The sequence below is a fragment of the Chamaea fasciata genome, unplaced genomic scaffold (genome assembly GCF_029207755.1).
Source record: "Chamaea fasciata isolate MVZ Bird 193981 ecotype frontalis unplaced genomic scaffold, bChaFas1.0.hap1 SCAF_5, whole genome shotgun sequence".
Classification (NCBI taxonomy): Eukaryota; Metazoa; Chordata; class Aves; order Passeriformes; family Sylviidae; genus Chamaea; species Chamaea fasciata.
Genome location: NW_027094090.1, coordinates 44,985,075 through 45,005,193, shown reverse-complemented (window position 1 = coordinate 45,005,193; position 20,119 = coordinate 44,985,075). Strand labels below are relative to the sequence as shown.

Below are 20,119 nucleotides of genomic sequence, written 5' to 3'. Positions count from 1 at the left end.
AGAATCTGAAGTCGTGAAAGAACACAATTTATGCAATTTATATGGTACTGTTCAGCCCAGGATTTCTACTGGGCCAAACAATCCCAAACTGAAAAGTCTGGAGTTACAGTAATGATCAGATCCTCTAGATCTAGAACAAAACATTAGATTCCACAGTGATACAACCCTCACGATACACAGCCAGCTATTCTTGAACACGTATTTCTACTAGTACTGAAATAGCTAATGAATAGCAGTATTAAATAAATAATACGGACACAACTGGTTGTAGGAATGGCACAAGATCCATGAATAAATTAAAACAATGCCTCAAGTGAGCAAATATTTATTTCCTAATTAAAAATTTTGAAAATGGAGATTTTATGCCAATGAAATTAATTCAGTATTACACAATTCTACATATACATAATTCTACATGTAAATTTGTATTTCAAACAATGCACATGCAAAAGCCCTTAAAATCTAAAGTGCTGGCAGTTTGATATTGTGTGTGTCAAAATCATATATTTGTGCAGTCTGAGTAACTTTCTTCTGAATACACAGAATTAAAACAGAAAATAACAGTCACCTACAGCCCCCCTACCAGAACTGCCCTGACACAGTAAGGATCACTTTCTGGGATCTCAACAATGGTCTGGGTAAAACTGAAAGAAGGAGCATCTCACACATGAGGAGAGGCTGAGAGAGCTGGGACTGGTGAGCCTGTGGAAACCTCAAGGTAGGTCTCATATCCAAAGAAAGAGTGAAAAGAGGAGAGAAATGGGCACTTTTCAGGGGTGCCCAGTAACAGAGGAATGGGCACTAAGTGAAACACATGAGGTTCCCTTTGAACATCAGGAAATCTTCTGGTGTGAGAGTGACTAAGTATTGGCAGTGGCTGCCCAGAGAGATTGTAAGATCTCTCTCCATCCTTGAAGACACTGAAAAGCCATCTGCACACGGCCCTGGGCCACTGATTCTACATGACCCTACTTGACGAGGGTGGTAGACCAGATGACCTCCAGAGGTCCCTTTCAATCTCAAATATTCTGTGGTTCTATGAGCACAGCTTGAATATCTATCCAAAGGTGTAAAAAAAAAAAACACACAAAAAAAAATAAACAAGCTTGCACAAACTCATTAAAATATAGGACAAATTACACAGCTGAAAGCAGAAACTGGAAGCTGACAATGCAGTATTTGGATCACCTTCATCCCAGTTCTGAAAGAATGGGCACAAGAGATGAAAGATGCAGCAGAAAGGATTTTTAATAAATCTATGAACTTAAAAGCAGAAAAAATCCAAGCACAGTGCCTATATTGAAAAGGAGAAAAAGCAATCAAGAATATGTCAGGTTTATGAATTTGATCAAAACCCAGCATGCCATTGAGAATAATAATTCTTTCTTGCAAAATTCAAAGACACAGAAGAAAACAAATGATCATCAAAGAAGGTATCACATGGGTTCACCAGAGGTAGATTGTGCCAAACTTCCTTGACATCTTTCTTTGATAAGACAGCTAATTTTTATAGACAAAGGAAATGAGGGAAGTTTATATGGACTTTTTACACTATGCTGTATGGGTATAGACTTTTGATACCATGCCATATCAGTCAAGATAAAAAAAATGGGAAAGGAACCAAGTGTGTTGATGGCAGAGACAACAGTGGTCTACACTGAATAGAAAGCCATTGGATCAGAAGTTACTAACGGAGTTCATAAAAAATGAGGCTTTGGTCAAAGCTTTTGCATTTTTAAAAACTTTGATATTTGCCATAATTAAACTTGTATCAAAAACCTTGCTAATGACATTTCCTGATAACACCAAATAGCATCACATATGCAGAAAAGTATTGAAACATAATAGAAAAAGAACTGGAGGACCTAAAGTGGGTAATTGATAATGGCATGCAATTTAACAACTGACAACAGCAAGACCTTACACAGAGGGAGAAATAAAAAACAAACTCTCCAATAATGTGGAGGCTGTTGATAAAATCAAGGACACATACATGCAGTTACCTTATCATATCTGAGTCAAACAGTATGAAGACTTGAAAACATTGTTTGTAGGCCTAGCATGCAAGAAACAAAGTATTCCTAGAAGCAAAAAGTAAAAACAGTTGTGTAAGACCCTAGCAAGACTGCCAAGTACCATGCTACAAGATGCGGCAAAGAAACACGAACTGAAATGATGTGAAAACCCCAACAACCCAAACTAAAAATGATGGACAGAAAAATCTGTTTCATGAAGGGAAACTAAGATACACTGGTTTATCCAGCCTGACATAATGCTTAGCCAGAACAAGTTTGCTTTCTATGAACACATTAGGAGAAGTAAGTTCTTCCCCTGTACTTGGCACTGGTGAGGCCACCCCTTGAGTACTGTGTTCAGTTCTGGGCCCCTCACGAAAAGAAAGACTTTCAAGGGCTGGAGCGTGTCCAGAGAAGGGCAGTGAGGCTGGGGAAGGGTCTGGAACACAAGTCCTGTAAGGACTGGCTGAGGAAACTGGGGGTGTTTAGCCTGGAGAAAAGGAGGCTCAGAGGTGACCTCATCACTCTCTACAATGACCTGAAAGAAGGCTGTGGCCAGGTGGGGCGCAGCCTCTAATCCAAGGCAACCAGCGACAGGACAAGAGGACACACCCTCAAGCTGCACCAGGGGAGATTCAGGCAGGACATCAGGAGAAATTCCTTAACAGAAAGAGTACCTAAACACTACTGCCCAGATAGGTGGTGGAGTCACTACCCCTGGAGGTGTTCAAGAAATAACTGTACCATGGTCCTAGTTGATAAGGTGGTGATCAAAGGCTGGACTTGATCTCAGAGGTATGTCCAAACTAAATGTTTCTGTGATTCTGTAAATTCTGGAGACAGATAAGAACTGTATAAGATAACAGAAAATATTAGCTGATGTGCAAGTAGGTATGAAGTGGCCATGAATAAATTTCCAGTCAGAAATTAGATGGCACTTATAAACCATCAGAGTTCTGACACAGCCCCTCCACTGGCATAATGATGCAGAAATTTAGCTAGCTTGAAAAAGAAGCTTCTTTAATTTACAGTTCTTTAATTTTATAGTTTAAAAAAAAAACACAAACAAAAAGGAGATCATACTGTCCACACAACAATCAAAAAACCTAACACAATTCCAGTCTCATAAAAATACACAAAACGCTCAAAATTTCCAGAGGATTCCAAGGTACACTGTAACTGCAGCATGATGGTCTTCCACGTTTTTTATAAAAACTCATCTTAAGCAATTTAACATCAGTTTGGTATCTCATGATCTCCCCATCAAAATTCAGACAGACACTAAAAAAGAACACCATTTATTGTTCCTCCATTGTTTAGTACCATCTGCTCTACACTGCCACGATTTTTAATTTGTCAACTGGTGGGTAAACAAGCCCAGGCCCAACATATCGGACTCTGTGTTTCTTGAGTTCTGTTCCTCCCCACTGTGTTTGTAGTATTTTAATTAGAAGAGCAACTGCTTGTAAGAAATGCAAGAACTGAAGTGCTGGGACTATTCAGTCAGTGAATAAATACTGCTGGTTGCTGCAGGAATTAATTTATAAATTGGATAGAATATGGCAGCATTTAGGAGGAGGAGCCAAGCATTCATACCTGGATAAAACCTGAGATTCAGAACATCAGGAGAGCTTGTTTCCACTGGATTTTCCAGAGGAGGCCTGCACCCATCAGCACCACCACTGGAGCTTCAGAGGAAAACTTCACCCTTCTAAAGGATCATTGCTTCAACAGAACCACATCTGTCACTCCAGGAGGACTGCAGCCACGATTTAATTGGACTGCTACCAACACCCTGACCAACAGGGTGTCAGGCTGTATTCTGTCAGTAGGGTTTTTTGGTACTACTGCATTTTTATTTTCATTTTCTTAGTAAAGAACCTCTATTCCTGGTCCCGTATCCTTGCCTGAGAGCCCCTAATTTCAAAATTATAATAATTTGGCAGGAGGGAGTTTACAACTTCAAGGGAGGCTCCTGCCTTCCTTAGCAGACACCTGTCCTTCCAAACCAAGACACAGCCCAAACAGCCTGTATACGTCCTACTGTTGCTTATTTGATTTTATTATGATGTGCCACAATATATGACAGGTCTGTTACTGTGTCACTCAGTATACCTGTAAGTGCGTACGGACATACACACACACGCTCGGTACAGTAAATGTATCCAAGAGCCTTTATTAGTGATGGAAGTCTGTTTCCAAAACACAAGGATAATAGTGAAGAGCATATGCAATGAGATCTTTACTGTCTCTGCAGCAGAACTTTTTCAATCAAAATGGTAATTGCTGCATGGACTGAAGAACTGTGAAACTGTAAAACAAGTACCACTCTTACTGAAGATAGAAATGCAGAGAGCAGACATTATACCTGTGAAATAAATTCTCACCACAGATTTACTGTATGAAAGGAGGCAATTTAACATAGCAGCAACATAAACAAATCTTATTGTTAGGATCCAAGGTTGGTTGTGGATGAACACGAAACTTTTTGGTAGGGACCAAAGACTAAAGACCTACTACTTACACAGCTGACAAAAAAATTGAGTGCTTATGTAAGGAGTGTATTGCATCCTGGTTGAAGGAGAAGCCTTATTGCCATTATAATAATTATTATTTTTAAAGACAGCATTTCTCTATAACCACTCTGTACACCTGCAAAACCAGGTGTGCCCTCCATTATGATACAATTGCATTTACCTGCTGCAAACAGAGTCGATTTTGTTACCAAATCGCAACAGCTGATATATTTAGCCACTGTTATTTAAATAAGGCCAAGATGATATTATAGCTCTAACAAGACGTGACATAACTAGACACGGTTTATGCAAATCCAGTAACAACACAAATACGACAGAGATAAAGCAGTTTCAGTGCTCGCTGCACAGTTGTGTGCGTGCCGAAAGACACCTTTTACGTGAGTGACACCAATTCAGAAGCAGAATCTTTTGGCTATTTCCTCCCTCTGCCCCGACGCCGCAGTTGAGCCCGGCGGTGTTCAGGGGCGGCTCTCGGGGAGCCCCGGCCGTCACGGGCCGCGGACACCTCCCACCGCGGCCGCCCGGCAGCGGGGCCGGGCAGCGCCACCGCCGCACAAAGGATCGCCCGGCCCCGCTCAGCCGTCCCGCCCTCGGCCTGCGCGGAGGGCGCGCCGCTGGCCCCGGGCAGCTCCGGGGCGCGGGACACGCCGAGCACCGCCCCGACCCGCCGCTGCCGCCGGTCCCGCCCGACGCCGCCCGCCCGCCCGCCCGCGGCAGGCGCTGCCCTGGGCCGGGCACCGCGCCCGCCTCGCGCCCCGCGTCCACCCGGGCCCGACCGGCGCACGCCGCCCCCGGGGGCCACGGCGCAACGAGGGGCGAAGACACCCGGGCCCAGCCCGCGCCGGGTCGCCCCGCGCCCACCTCAAACACCACTTCTTCGTCGAACTCCGGTGTCATCCTTGCCCGCCATGCCACCCCCTTCCCGCGGGCACGCTGGGAAACCGAGTCCGCCGTGCCGCCGACCGCCCGGCCCCGCCCCGCCCCGCTGGGCGCTGCCTGGCGCCAGGGAAAACTACAGCTCCCAGAAAGCCTAGCGAGCGCCCGCTTTCGGGCGCCCTGTGGGCGGTGCTGATGGGGCGGGGGCGGGGCCGGGAGGCAGAGGGGGCGGGGCGAGGGCCCTGCAGGGGGGGGCCAGTAGGGGGCGCCGGCGGGCGGTGGCTGAGGGCGCTCCGGCGCTGCCGTGGGGTGGGATGCGGCGGTGGCGGGCGGGGGGGAGCTGCTCCTGCTCCGGCTGCTCCTCCGGCTGGGTGGCGGCGCGGGGGAACAATGGGCTCCTTCTCCTCGGCCCTTAGAGGGGCCGTGGCGTAAGGGACGAGGGGAAGCGCGTCTCCGCGCTGGGGAGCACCATGAGCTCCGCCGGTGAGTGCCCGGGGAAACTTCGGGGAGCGGCGGTTTCCGCCCAGCCGGCGGCAGGCGGGGAGTCCGCGTGCCCCCGCGGCCGGACAGCTTCGCCCGGCTCGCCCCGCGGCGGCGGGGACGCGAGGATGAGGGGCACTTGCGGCCGGACGGGAGCCGGAGCCGCTGGCGCGCTCCTTGTCCCGGCAGCGCCGCGCGCTGCGCCCTCGGCTCGCTGCGGGGGCAGCGCGGGGAGCGGTCGGAGCGGTGAGGGGCGCACCCGGCTCTGGGGACAGCCCTCGCCGGAGCGCAGCCCTTCCCGGGGTCCGCTACGGGCTCCCCGCACCCCTCGGCACGTTTGGCCGCGGGGCCGTGCGGGCACGTCCTGCCCGGGGCTGGGGCTCCGCGGGCTCAGCCGGGCTCTCCGCTCACCGCCCCGCGTGTTCCCGGCGGGTCCCTGCGCCTGGGCTGAGCTCACGGCGGGGGAAACCTGCTGGGGGCCGCCTTCTGTCAGCAGAGCCGGCACCGGGGCTGGGGGAGCTGTCGCTCCGTCTGACTCCGCGGAGCTGAGAGAGTTTGTCAGCTGCGGCTTTGCTTCGGGGATGTACCTGCCTTGGCCGAGATCTTCCAAGCAGGAGCCCCACGGGGGTGCTGGAAAGCGTTCCCTTCTGGCCTTTCCAGCTGTGGGTTGGAACTGACCTACTTCAGTGCTTTCCTTACCTTTCCTCCCCTCTTTCTTGACCCCTGCCAATTTAACGACTCGAAGAGCTCCAAGGCAAATTCCTCGTTCAGAACAAGAGCACCCCGTGTTTAAGGGAATTTCTCGTATTTATATTTGCCAGCACGGTGGTGTGCTAACTGAGCGCTCTCGTTCAGACATCTGTTAGACTGCAGATTCCTTTCTTATCTGCCTAAAGACGAGAACAGGAATAGTTTCTGTATTGAAAACGTGTCGTGTAAATTATGATGTATTGGATGGAAACACAGCTAATTGTAGGGTTAAACGGGAAGCAGGAAAGTACTTCCTGGAAGGATTGGGGTGGTGGGTGTTCTACAGAACAAGCAATACACAGTCATCAAGTAGAAATATCAACCCAGTTCTCAGTGTTTGCCTCTCAACTATGTCAACTTGTTATTGACTCCAGCGTTAAAATTAAGTTATCCGAGCTCTCATAGCTAATCAGAATTTATTGGAAAATGAAAGGTGATTTAATGCATCTTTCTGCTTCATTTAAAACGTTCCCATTTTTAATATGTTTGACAGAAGTCATTTTGTTTAGATTTTGAAAAGCATGTAATGAAGCCGGTTATCTCAATGCTTAACCAGCTGCATTGTACGTTCCCGTTTTCAGTAGTGCCGCTGATTGTGCAGTTCACCCCTGGTCTTTTGAGAGTTAAACAGCTGTGCAAATAAGTGTTAGGGGGTGCTCAAGAGCTGGGCTGTTAAAATTTTATACGGTACTAAGTTTCAGAAAGTTGGGTAGTTTCAGTACTAAGCAGTGATTTCAGGACTTGTGGATGTTAGGTGGTGTGACTAAATCAGTTTTAAGTGTACGTTGTGGTGGTGTTTTTGGGGAAGGTGAGGACAAAAGGGGTTCTGGTGAACAAAGTAAGCAGAAGCAAAAAAGGGATGCTGAGGAGTATCAGAACAGAAAGTGGGACAGTTTCATGGCAAATCTAAATTTTAGCAAGTTTTTTCAAGAGGGAGGCATAAAGAGTACTGAGGCAGAAAGAGGGAAGATGAGGGGTATTTAAGAGGGGATGAAGAGTATTTTGTGTTGATGTATTATGTGAAGATAAAAAAAATAAATGGAGAACAGGTGAAACAAGATTAGAGATTCATGATCCTGCTGACAGTGTCATGTCAGCTTTTGACATTTCAGTTAAGGGGTTCCTTCTGAAGGTTTAATATCCTTCTCTTGTTATTGCTGCAGAACTCAGTGCCTGTAATTTATAGGCATTCTTTATAAAGCTACTGCTCACATAAAAACTTAACAACTCCTGTATTTGAATTTCAGTCCTGTGATCTATTTAATCTATTTTCTACATTGAATTATTGAATTGTGAATTCAGTTCTTAGTCTGGTTTGTGCTAGGTAAGCCAGTTTTCTGACACCTGGTTGGCAATATAGCGTTTCAGTAAAAATGTTATTGTCTGTGAAGGCTTCAGGTGGAACTTGAAATGTGAGAAATCTTTCCTTCAGTTTGGCTTGAAAGGCCAAAGTGCCTCTCTTGTATCTTCTATTAATGTACCTTTAGGGTAAAGCAACATGGTACACCATCATCTGTATTGCTTTAATATTTTTTAAGTAGCATTTGTAGGTGTATGCTTGATGTGCAGGGCTTTCTCCAAGAGAGATACTGTGCTCTTTGAGGGGACTGTGGTATGGGGAGAAATGCCAGACATGGCTTCTCCCCAAGGACAGAAGTTCACAAAAGGTCTGAGATTGATAACCCAGCCTGAACCTCGCTCCAGCTTACCTTCTGCTTTTCTAAATAATGCAGTGCATACTCAGTGTCTTGTTGCATATCTTTTCTATTTCCTCCATAGAATTGTTTTGTTTATATCTCAGTCCAGAGCTGAACGTTATTCCCTGATGGAGTTCTGGCATAGCTGCGCTTACATGTTTTAAAATGTATATGTAAGTTCTGGAATTATTGGAACTAAAGAACTGTAGCACTGTAAAAAAATACCTCTATATAATTTGAAGATTATCTTATTGTAGTGATCAACCCACTGTTGGTTTCCGTCTTCACTTACAGCTATGCTCCTGCCATTGCTTTCTCATGCACTGCACAAGATATATTTATGTATACCCACTATGTAGATGATGCCAATGGATGTCCATTTACTCATTTTCTGCCTGAAACTATTATGCTGGCTTCAAGTATGTGCTTTGCCTTTAAAAGGAAAAAACAAAAGCTCAGAGTTATGAGTTTGACATTTATTATTTCTTGCTGAAGAAACAGTCCTTATATGTGAATCTATAGAGCTTATTTAATGTGGGTAGAATGTGTAACTTAGGCTTGAAATTGGATTTGACGACAACAATGAGAAAAATGTATTTTAATGTCAGAAATGTAGTTCAAATGGAAAAAAACATAGCAGGAACACAATAAACAAAATCAACGTGACTTTTCCAATCAAACTTCATTGCTTTCAAGGATTGAAAAAAAATGAGGCCTGCAGGGTTTAATGTCCCTTTAACCCTCAAATGTGTCAAGTCTCATTAGAGTTACTCAGCTCTGTCTCTGCATGTGATCTCAAAAGGTTGTTTATTCATGTCTTGTCCTTACTCTGAAGTTATCCCTAACTTTCCTGTTTTATTTCAATAAGTCAGTGAGCAACCTAAGATTTTGAAATTGATGTTTTCCTTTTGCAGTTTAATTAGGATGTTTTCTAAAACTAGTGACTTGGAAACCACAGTTTTCCCTTGTCCTTTAAAAACTACATGTGTTATCTTCCGGGATGTTATGACTCATTCCTTTTTTTTGTTTCTTTTGAGCATTGTGGCACCTGAGAAAATCAGAGCCTCTCCATAATGAGAAAATAAATAAACATTTGCAGGACGATAAATTAATGATCTCACAGCACTTTTTTGAGGTATTTACCTAATGAAACTTTCTTTTTGTAGCTGAAAACAAAGTAGCCGACCTGAAAAGCCTTGTAACAAGTCTTTAAAATTTTGGCTGCTGGAGAACAGGAGTGTAAAATACTTTATCTGTTTCTCTCTGCAGTGTATTGAGTGCCGGTGTAATAATCTCTCAGCATATCCCAAACATAGCAGTAGTTGTCTTTCTCCCTACATGTTCTTTAAAAGCCAGATCAGCTTTCTTGCTTTGAGACTGTGAATTGTAGTGTTTTATGCCAGAAATAGGCTCAGGAACAGCAGATTGGCTGTTGGAGCAAGCTCTTCCTTCACGTGAGAAAAGCCAACACATTGATCTCTTGGTAAGATACCCTCTGGGCATGGCATTATTTTCATTTGTAGCCTACAGATGTGATTTGCTGTATCTGAGAATGCAGTGCGCATATGTAAACAAGGTGCCACAAGAAAGCCAATGCATGTTTGCTCTAGGCCAGCTGCTGCGTGGTAACTGTTTGAAGCCCTTTTCTGTTCCTACTCTTCGTGAAATAGATTTGTGAAATAGTATGTGAAATGTATGTAACCTTATAGGTGAAAAGGAATAAACTGCCATATATATATTGTGTAGCAAGGTCAAGGTAAGAGTATGTATACGACAAGTTTCTGTAAAGTAGCTGATTTGTTAAATTCACACCTTTGCTTACCCCATAGTAATTTGATTGTGTACCCTTATCTTAAGCTTAGGCTGAGCTGCTGTCAAAATCTGACGCCACACTGATTTATTGTTTTACTTTCTTCCTACTGTTTTGTGGTTCATCAGGGACATTGCTTTAGGGTAGGTTGCGGTAGCCTGCCCAGGGTACCTCTTGGGTGACTTGAGATAGTCCCATAGGACATCCTGAATACTGGGAGGGGAGCCTTTGTTCATGTGAAGCATTGGGAGGAAAGGAATATCCATTTATGTCAGCTTGACGGTAGAACCATTTGTCCCCTTTTCATGGACAGATGCAAGTCAACATGACTTGTTCCTGTTCTTTTGTTGTTTCTAAATGTGGAAGTTGTAAACTCGATCTCAAAGGTATTAGCATTAAAATTACCTGGGAAAAACATTCCTCTAGCAACAGTAGGGCTTATTGCAGAAGGGGTAGTGCTGTTTGATTTTTTGCCTCAGTTCACCTTCATATATCATTGTTTCTCCTTGTTCCTATGTAGGTCAGGGAAAAGAACAAGAGATAAAAAAAAATGAGAAGGATTTAAAGCTGTCTAATAATAATGTTTAACATTGCAATATCTTATTGGCTTTTCTGTTCATTCTCATGATAATGCATAGGAGAAGACACACAAGTGTTTTTAAGTGAGGTTCTCAGTTGTCAAATTCTATCATCTGAAGAACAGAAATGGGCAGCACTTTAGGATCAAAGCATTGAGTAGAAGTTGCTTCAGGATGTTCTCATCCTTCTCTGAAATCAAAAGAAGAACAGGAGCACTTACTAGTCAAGCAATAACAAGTGTTGGTCACAGAGATCAGCAGGATGAGACCAGGTGTTGCTTTTTCCTCAGCATGCTGAAGGATATCATTCACCAGAGAGATAAATGTCTGTTTTCTGTGCTGTGACCTGAAGTCAAAGAGCATGTGCATTGATCTACATAGGCGGTACTAATGGCAATTTGTTGTTAGAAAAATAATGCCCTTTAAAATCCACTTTTTCTAAGGGGGCTAGGTGTTGGTATTTTTCAGCACCTTTTTTTTTTTTTCCTTCAGCACTGAGCATGGTATTGGCAGTTCCTACGTGAGCAGCAGATTTCCTGTTGGTGATGGCAGCACTGCTAGTCACTCTATTTATGGATTTCTTCCTTTGCATAGTCAAAGAGGTTGGAGCATATCTCTTTGACAGTTTCTCTGGCTCCTATACATTTAATCTATTTATGCAAATAAAATTTTATATTTCTACTCTAAGATTTGCATTTATTATTGGAATCCCTGGATGCAGGGATTCTCTTTGAGAAATGGGTTAAGGTTGAAGGTGGGAGTGGGGAAAATCATAGTGATTCTCTAATTTCCTGAGTAAGACAGACTAGAGAATCCAATGTTCAGTCCAAAGTTTCCTCTGAAAATTCTACATGTGTCAGAAAGGGAGTTTAAGTCGCCTGTAAGTGGCTCCCCTGCAGCACTAGGCGAGATGTTTCTGTAGGTAATTGTCCTTTAGGTTTCATAAGAATTTTAGAACTTTGTTTCTAGTTTGAACTTGTCAAACCTCGGTGGTCAGCCAAGGAATCTCATTAGGGGTTAGGTGGTTTTTTTTGTTTTGGCGTATTTTTTGTGAGTCAAGAGCCACCTGTTATCACAAACCTTTCACATGTGCATAAGTATATATTCTGTTACCATCTTAGCTTTAAATTCTTGATTAAATTAACCAGGATGAGCTTCCTTGGGATTTGAAGCATAATTTTTAGACCTTGGATGATTCTGTAGTTATTTCTGAGATTGCCGGAAGGTGACATTGCATCTCACTAACAGTCGTGGCACAGCAGGTGCTATGTACAGAAATATTTTCAACTCCCTTCATCTTTTCTACTTCTCGGATTATTTACTGCTTAGCTTCAGACCTTCATGGAGCTCTCATAAAATAACTATGTGCAATGATTTCCAAATTTTCTTCAATTTTTACGCACCTAAGCATAACCAACCATCTCTGTCCTTAGGTGAATAGTTAGTTCCATATGGCAACAGGAAAAAGCCCACTGTCCAAACAACTAACTACCCCATGCATTTGCTCTATAGCATTTCCTTGATTATATTTATTGTTTTTCACCTTGATTATGCTTGCCATTTAACAAAAAGTCATTCTCATATGACTTCCAGTCATTCTTTACACCTTTATATATAACAGTTGCCTCCTACTTAGTTTTCTTTCTATTTTGGATGGGAAATTGTCCCTTTTAGAGCACTGTGAAGTAGAACTGTGTTTTTCATCCAACATTGAATTGAATTAGTTTATAAGCAACTGAACTTTTATTCTTGATTTCTAATGTAAATCTACCATACTTATCAGCCGGTGTCATTTTTTTCTCATTGCTTGTATTCTTCAGAAACTCTAAGATATTTTGTTGAGGAAAACTACTGGTATGCATTCCCTTCCTGGAGTCTTTCCTCTCACGTCACATTTATGTTTGAAAAGGCTCTTCACCACATTCCTTTCTGATGGAGCGGTTGACTGCAGATCTGTATTGATACCGAGACTATAATGTGCCTGTTAATACGTTGACCCATATCTATTCTAGATGTAATGTGCAATCAGTTAAAAGCAGACAGTGGTGTCTTTATTATCCCACACAGTTTGCTGGTCTCTTCTGTCTGTCTCAATGCTTTTTAACATTGAAGTAATTTGAAAAATTCTAGTAGGCTTCAGAAATCACATTGAATTGCACTTACTATCTGTCTCGGTTAAGATAGACAGGTATTTGCCAGGGAGGGTTGGAGTCTTCCTTAAAATGTAAGCCCTTCCCCCTTTTTTCTAAATTATCATAAATTTGCAATTAAAAGGCTGTCAGGCAAAGATTTTGGGAGGAGGTGTAGCAGTTCTTTACTAGGGATATAAAAATACAGATGTTGTAGTACAGAAGAATAAGCAAACAAATAAACAAACAAGAAATCCTAGAAAACTTTGAGAGAGTCAGAAATTCAACCTGACACCCTGTTGGTCAGGGTGTTGGAAGCAGTCCAAAGTAAGCCTTCCTGGAGTGGCAGATGTAGTTCTGTTGGAGTAGAGATGGTCCCGTTGAAGAAAAAAGGGTCCAGTAATGGTGAGATGGGTCCAGTCTTCTTCCAGGGATCCGGTGGAATAACTGGATACTTAGTGGGACTGTGGCTCTTTTTTATCTAGGTTAAGATGGTTTGGCTCCTCCTCCCTGTGTGGAGCAGCTTACAATAGTGCAGTGTAATGTGTAATGTCATTGATGAGCTCTTAATGGTCCATTAGCAGAAGACATTCCCATGGAAGTAGTGAAACAATGAAGTGAGATAAGTAGCACTCCACCATCTGATAAGTGACACTGACCCATTTGGACAAAGATAAGCAATTCTGCTCCACTCAGATGGAATAGAATAATATGCTCTTTACAAAACCCATGACACTATCAGAAGTGATTTTTTCGGCTCTGTTCATTATCCAGGTTTCTACCACTGGCTTAAAAACAACTGATCCATTTGCTTTTCTTTTCTTTACATTTTCATAGTTTAGTTTTAATAAAACTAAATGGGGGTTTTTGATAGTTTATACTCAGGTAATGGTGTCACATCGTAACTTCTGAGTGTGCTCTCTAATAAATACTAGTTAAAAACCTTGCAGAGTAATCTAGTTTGGTGGTATACAAAATATTAGGCACTCCCACTATAGTGGGAGAAACTTCCAAGGCTTATGGACTTCAGTTTGTGTGTGGGAAAAATAATCCACAGGATATTGCTTACCTAGCCAGTGTTTAATCTCCTGTGTCTTTTTCAATCTGTTTCTCTCACTTGGGCATCAGGAAGGGTTCCAAAGCAGCCTGTCTCTCTCCTGTTTCCAGGGAACTTTAATATCTTAGTAAATATTACTGAACATGGCACAGGTCTACTACTGTGTTGTGTTTGGTGACAAATTTGGCATCCCTTCTTTGTTTTTTTACTGTGGAGCACAGGCTCCTTTCCTGCCATTGCTTCATATTCCAATTGAATAAGCAGTTGACTTGTGTGAAAGTGAGTGAACAGCTCTCTTCTGCTGTTCTGGATCAGTAGTTACCCACCTAAAGAGTTATTTTATTTTTTGCTAGCGAATTGTTGATTCATCTCTGTGTGGGAAACCTGCCTTTAGATGGGATGCAGAAGGTGGGATAGCCTTGGCAGTGAGTTGGGTCACTGTTGTCAGTGGCTGTAGGGAGCTGCTGTGCCTTTGGAAAGAAATTCTGGATTCCCTCTTGCAAAATTTCTTGAAAATGGTCTCTGCCATCAGAGACATCAGAGATTCTGCCATCAGTGGTTTATCTCTTCACTAATATAATGGCAGCAAGGGCAGCCATTCTGAGTGTAGGTAGGGACAGTATGGGTACATTTAGTGATTCATGTCCTAGAAAAACATGGTTTTACTGTTTCTGGCGCTCTGCTTAGAGCAGTGGCTTGCTGTTTAGGAAACAGTTGCAACTGAGGGCATTTGGCTTTTTTTTTTTTTTTTTTTTTTTTTTAAACACCCATCTAGATTTCCTTCAAACAAATCCCCACAAAACAAACCTAAACTTTGAAACTTCATTCTTGCATTTCTAGGCTAGAGATTAAGCTAGTGTGCATATCTGTAGTAATAATGGTGGTAAAACACAACCAAACACCAAACCCACATTTCAAAGGGAGTAATAAATCAATGGCCTACCCTATCTATTTGCATGTGAAACATTAACTAATGTGTTTCTTGAGGGTGTTATTTAACATGTATGTATATGATTTACTGAAAGTATACCACAATATTGATCAAAACAAAGGAAGTAAATACAGAGGTAATACATAAACAGTGAGGAACTTGTTTATATTACAAAATTGCGCATATCAAAAAGCATTCAAAGCACTTAGAAATCTGAAAATATTCCAGCATAGGGAAATGGTCATAAATAATCTCCTGAAATATTCAAATGTTTCAGACATACTTTTAAAAAAAGCAACCACAAAACAAGCAAACAAAAAACCCCCAAACCACTCAAACAACAGGGTCAAAACTCCACAATCTCAAAGTTCCTCATGAGCTCCTTTTCCTGAGTGCTGTACACTCTCCCTGGGGTTTGTCATCTTCTTGTGCCAAGTGGGTCAGAATTCTTAATAGTGGTGACTGTTACTAGGTCAGACATGTGGGGAATTTTGTAATTTTGTATGAGGCACAGAAATAGTGTTTTACAATAGAAAGGTACTGCCTTGCTACAAATTGCTGCATTAACTTCATATCACAGACTAACTGAACTGTTGGTAGTGATGTGCCAGTTTAGCAACAGTTTTTGGTACAGTAGTTCATCTCAGTATTATTTGAAGAGGAGAGGAAGGGAAAGAGGAATTTTAGGTTATACATTTCTCAGCGTGATGGAGGAAGGGATTGAGCTACCCTGATCACTATTCTGGCTGTCCCATTGTCCTAGTGGCTTGTTATATGTGTGGCACTTAACATACTTTCAACATTTTAAAATGGTATTACAGTTAAAACTGCAAAACCAGGCCAATCTGCTCTGCTTTTCTTGGCATCAGACTTTAGCATCTGAGGGAGTACATGTACTAATATTATGTTAAACTCTTTATGAAAAGACTTTGGAAACTTCCCTGCCACTCCTTGATGTGCCTATTAAAACAAAAAAAGGCAGCTAGTAAAGAAGTGGTGTTAGGGAAGGAAGGCATGCTTTTAGGAGAAAAATGTATCCATACACAAACTGAGATCTTGTGGATCACAAGTTAAATGTTACAAAACTTTTAATACTACTGCATTGCAGGTGAAGTTGTTCTGTGGGCAATGGTTACTAAAGTCTTTTTTCTCCATTCTTCCTAGAAATTAAGAAGCCACCAGTGGCGCCCAAACCAAAATTTGTCCTAGGACACAAGGCAGCGCCTCCACCTGTTGCACCGAAGCCTGATATTGTACTTTCTGGTGGGATACAAGCAGCAAGGAAAACCAAGCCAGCAATTGCACCGAAACCAAAGGTTCTCAAAAGCTCCTCCATCCCAGAAGTTAAACCTCCATCGTCTGCACGAAAAAGCACAAAAAGCTTTGAGGAGCACAGGGAAGATTCTTCTCAAACTCTAGACCATTTGAACTATAAAAATGAAACCTCAGAAGGGAGTACTGGAAACACAGCATATATTTTACCTGTGTCACCTTGCAAATTTGAATGCCTTCATAAACTTGGAAATGGACCGAACACCTGTAAAACTCAGATCATTCTTGAGCACTTTGACACCTTAGAGAACATCAAGCTTGGTGAAAGAAATGCACTATCTCTGGGGGATAGTCACAATGAAAACTTGGCAAGTAGAAGTCAGGTGGTTTTGAAAGCCAGCATTTTGGAAGAGAAACTTAAGGATGTCCTAACTCATGGTGTGTTTCCTAACAGCAGTCCTGTGAGGCACAGGTATGCAGACAAATTTGACAAAGGAGATGGCAGCAGTTCCAAGAATGACGTTAAAATAGAGTTTATGGAACTTGTACAGTCTTCGTCATCTTCTGAGGTAGCTAAAGGGAAGCAACAAAATGCTGATGGTAAGATTATTGCTGATGAGTTTCAGGTATCTGAATTTTGTCCTAGTTTGACTGAAAATAATCACAGTTGTTCCTCCCCATTGGACAAGGAAACTCTAGAGAATGAAAATTTAAGTAGTAATAGGATGGTTTTGGGTGAAATAGGGACGAAAGCAGATGCCTATAAAAGCTCCCCTGAAAAATCTTCAGTCCTGAGCTCCAAAGTGCTTCCTATCCCTAAGCCAAGAAAGCCACGTGCTGCATGTCTAGTCCGTCAGGATGGCATAGACAGCACAGAAGGAACAAGGGAACCATCTATTTCAGAGAAAGATTCTTACAGTGTTGTGGACCAAAGCTTAAAAAAGCCAGCAAGAATTAATGTCCTTGGTCAAAGTGTTTGTTATAACAATAATGCAGAGGTGTTTCATCCTGAAAAATGTGAGGTAACTCAAAGCAATGCAGAAAAAATGCCTCAGGAAAAGGAACCTGCTGTGAAAGAGTCAGCTTCACAAAACCTTTTGCCTCAATTTTCACATGGAAGTCCTGATTTGGTGAGACATGCTGCATCTTCTTTAAATGCAGACCATGACTCCGTGGATGAGGTAACAGATGACACCAGTATGCCAGATGGTGTGCACAAAAGGACTGACTTTGTCAGGTGTGATACCCTGTCCATGAGTTTGCCAAAGCAGCTCAAATTGGCAAGCAGTCAGCACTCATCTGCTTTCAACAGCCTTCATGTTTCCCCACAAAACTTGGAAAATAAAGAAGTTAAAACAAAAGCTGAGAGTTCTCCAAAAGTTGTTCCTAAGAAGCCACAGAGGCATGGCCTTCCAGCTGCTGGCCTACTGAAAAAAGCTGCATCAGCAGAGCTTGTGGACAAAAGTTCTTACACCTCCAGTGAGAACAAATCAAACAGCCTTCTAGAAGGATCTCACTTCACACATCCACAAGCCGAGGAGCAGGATGCACTTTCATCCTGTGACGTACGCAAACGTTCTTCTGAAAAACCCGTCTGGAAGTTACCTCATCCTATTCTTCCGTTTTCAGGAAATTCTGAATCATTAAAAAGTGCTACCAGCTTCAGCCACTTGACTGTTGTGACGAAGCCTAGGGCCAAGTCTCTGTCTGCCGTGGACATGGACAGGACAGACAAGCCCTGCAAAGACCATCACAAGAAAAATAGCTTGAAAAAGCTTCTGAACATGAAACTGTCGGTTTGCTTAAAGAAAAGTGACTTCCAAAAATTTCTGTCTAAAGGCAGCCAGTCAGTGGAGAGTGCAATTGCCAACCTTTCCAATGGGGATGGGTATGGAAATAACAACAGGAATATAGGGTCTGTAGGCAGTGAAAGGAAAGCTAAATCTGCCAAGGTGCATTCCATAGAAATAAATAGTCTGTCATTACAGAAGAAGAGGCAGAGAAACAGAAGTCAGCCTGAGATGCGAAATAACCAAAGGCTGGAGCCTTTAGAAAGACATGGACTTTTGGGAGAGAATTTGTCCCAAATTCCTTTGAATTCTGTAACCAGCATTTGTGATCCAGAGTACGAGAATGTGCGTCACTATGAGGAAATACCTGAGTATGAGAACTTGCCTTTTGCTATGGGTGCTAGGAGAAATCTCTGCTCTGAATGGCAGAACTCCAGCAGCATGGAAGACCAGAGCACTGACTTCTATGAAGTTGAGGAGCCTTGTGAAGCTACAAGTAGGCGTTGGAGACTTGACAGGTAAAACAAAGAGAAAGGGAAGTTAAAAAGCTGCATTTGTAACTCTGTTGGTTGTAAATATGTTTAAATGATAACTTGAGAGGCTGTACCTCTTTCGTTAAACGTCAGCAGGACTGTTGTTCCTGTATATCTATCTGTAGGCTTTTGTTGTTTTGAAAACTGCTTGCACATGGCAGTGAGTCAAGAGGAAAAGTAAGCTTGTTATTCCTCATATATTCCTCAAAATTTGGGAAACTTTTCCAGGTTTAATTAAAGCAAATCAGATACAGCCATGTATTTGTATCCAAGAATACTTCATGGGGAGGAATGAACCTTACCAGTCTCACGATGAACTGGAATAACTATCCAAAGAGTACATAGCTGCTAGGTTTGTAGGGGGAATGAGTATATTTTTAGATCAGTTGATAGAGCTGGGAAAAGCAGACAAGCTTTTGGTTATGCAAATTCTTCATCAGGTCTGGAAAGCTTTTTTGGGTATAACAAGCTACTGCCTTTCCCTAAATACAGTGAGTCTTCTGTATCTGCCTGTGCTCCCAACAAAGGTGGTAGTGGTGCACAATTTCTGTGTGACTCATAGAATGTTAGTGTGATGGGGTTTGGTAACTCTGCAGGTTACTGCTGTGTTTCTTTAGCTCAGGAGGTGGTGGAGATAGATAATATCAGCAGATTCAAGAAGGGATTGGACAGGTTCATAGATATGTGGGAACAGCCTCCATTTGCCCCAGGGAGGTTTAAATTTCATACCAGGAAAAATTTATTCATGGAAAGGCTGGTCAGGCATTGGAATAGGCTACTGAGGGAAGTGGTGAAATCACTGTCCCTGGAAGTGTTCAAGAAATGTCTGCCTGTGGCACCTGGGGACATGGTTTAGTGATGAACATGGCAGTGATGGTTTAACAGTTGGACTGAATGATCTTTGAGGTATTTTCCAACCTTAATTATGCTGCAATTCTATGTCCAAAATGGTTGCTAAATGAAATAGGCAGGAATAGATCTTTTAATATTTGTATTGCTGTGATGGATGCTGAGAAATGGGCCACAGAGAGTGGCCAGACTCATATGCTCTCCCTAAACAGCATCACAGTGTGTCTGTCAGTGTGGTAACAGGTAAAGCATTGCTTTGTCCCAATATGGTACCATACAATTTCTTTACTTCAGCTGATCAGTTTGTCTTACAGATAGATCCTGAAGATTTATCTCAACCCAGCAATAAGGATTTGAATGAAATATGCAGCCTGTATATTTCAAAGTCCAGCAAACTTCTTCACACTATTGAGAACATATGCATAATGACAGGAATAAATGAATTAGCTTCTAGATAGTCACATTTAACTTCATTTTTCACTGAGAGTTAAGCTTTGTTTCATTTTGGATGTGTGTATAGCAAACACATGCTCAAAAGACTCTGTGTTCTCTTACATAGGAAAAGACAAATATTTTAAGGGGCATCCTACGTTAATTGTTTTATAGCTAATATTATCAACATGGGTCTGTTGGTTGAAAAGCATGAAACCTTATCATGGACAGTAGGATTTCTAGTTATGGGCTAGGTACAGGTACATTTATTCAAGTGGTTGTTGAGTATATTTATAGTTTACGGCAGGGTGTTTCTTAGTTTTGTCTTTGATATACTTTAAGTTCCTGACAGAGTGCATGCTTTTTGCATAAGTCTAATCTTT

The 20,119-nt window shown here is 42.4% G+C and overlaps 2 protein-coding genes across 4 annotated transcripts in view; one reads left to right on the top strand and one right to left on the bottom strand.

The window, feature by feature from the left end:
* The window catches only part of VEZT (vezatin, adherens junctions transmembrane protein), a 55,665-nt gene extending 50,152 nt beyond the window's left edge, over positions 1 to 5,513 (bottom strand). For all 3 annotated transcript variants that reach the window (XM_066183396.1, XM_066183397.1, XM_066183398.1), the window contains exon 1: positions 5,414 to 5,513. In XM_066183396.1, the coding sequence (XP_066039493.1) occupies positions 5,414 to 5,449 (36 nt within the window). In that variant the 5' untranslated portion in view covers positions 5,450 to 5,513. The remainder of the gene's footprint in view (positions 1 to 5,413) is intronic.
* Positions 5,514 to 5,816: 303 nt separating this feature from the next.
* Positions 5,817 to 20,119, top strand: part of FGD6 (FYVE, RhoGEF and PH domain containing 6) — a 74,414-nt gene continuing 60,111 nt past the window's right edge. The window contains exons 1-2 of the mRNA XM_066183395.1: positions 5,817 to 5,911; positions 16,025 to 18,440. Of these exons, the coding sequence (XP_066039492.1) occupies positions 5,899 to 5,911; positions 16,025 to 18,440 (2,429 nt within the window). The 5' untranslated portion in view covers positions 5,817 to 5,898. The remainder of the gene's footprint in view (positions 5,912 to 16,024; positions 18,441 to 20,119) is intronic.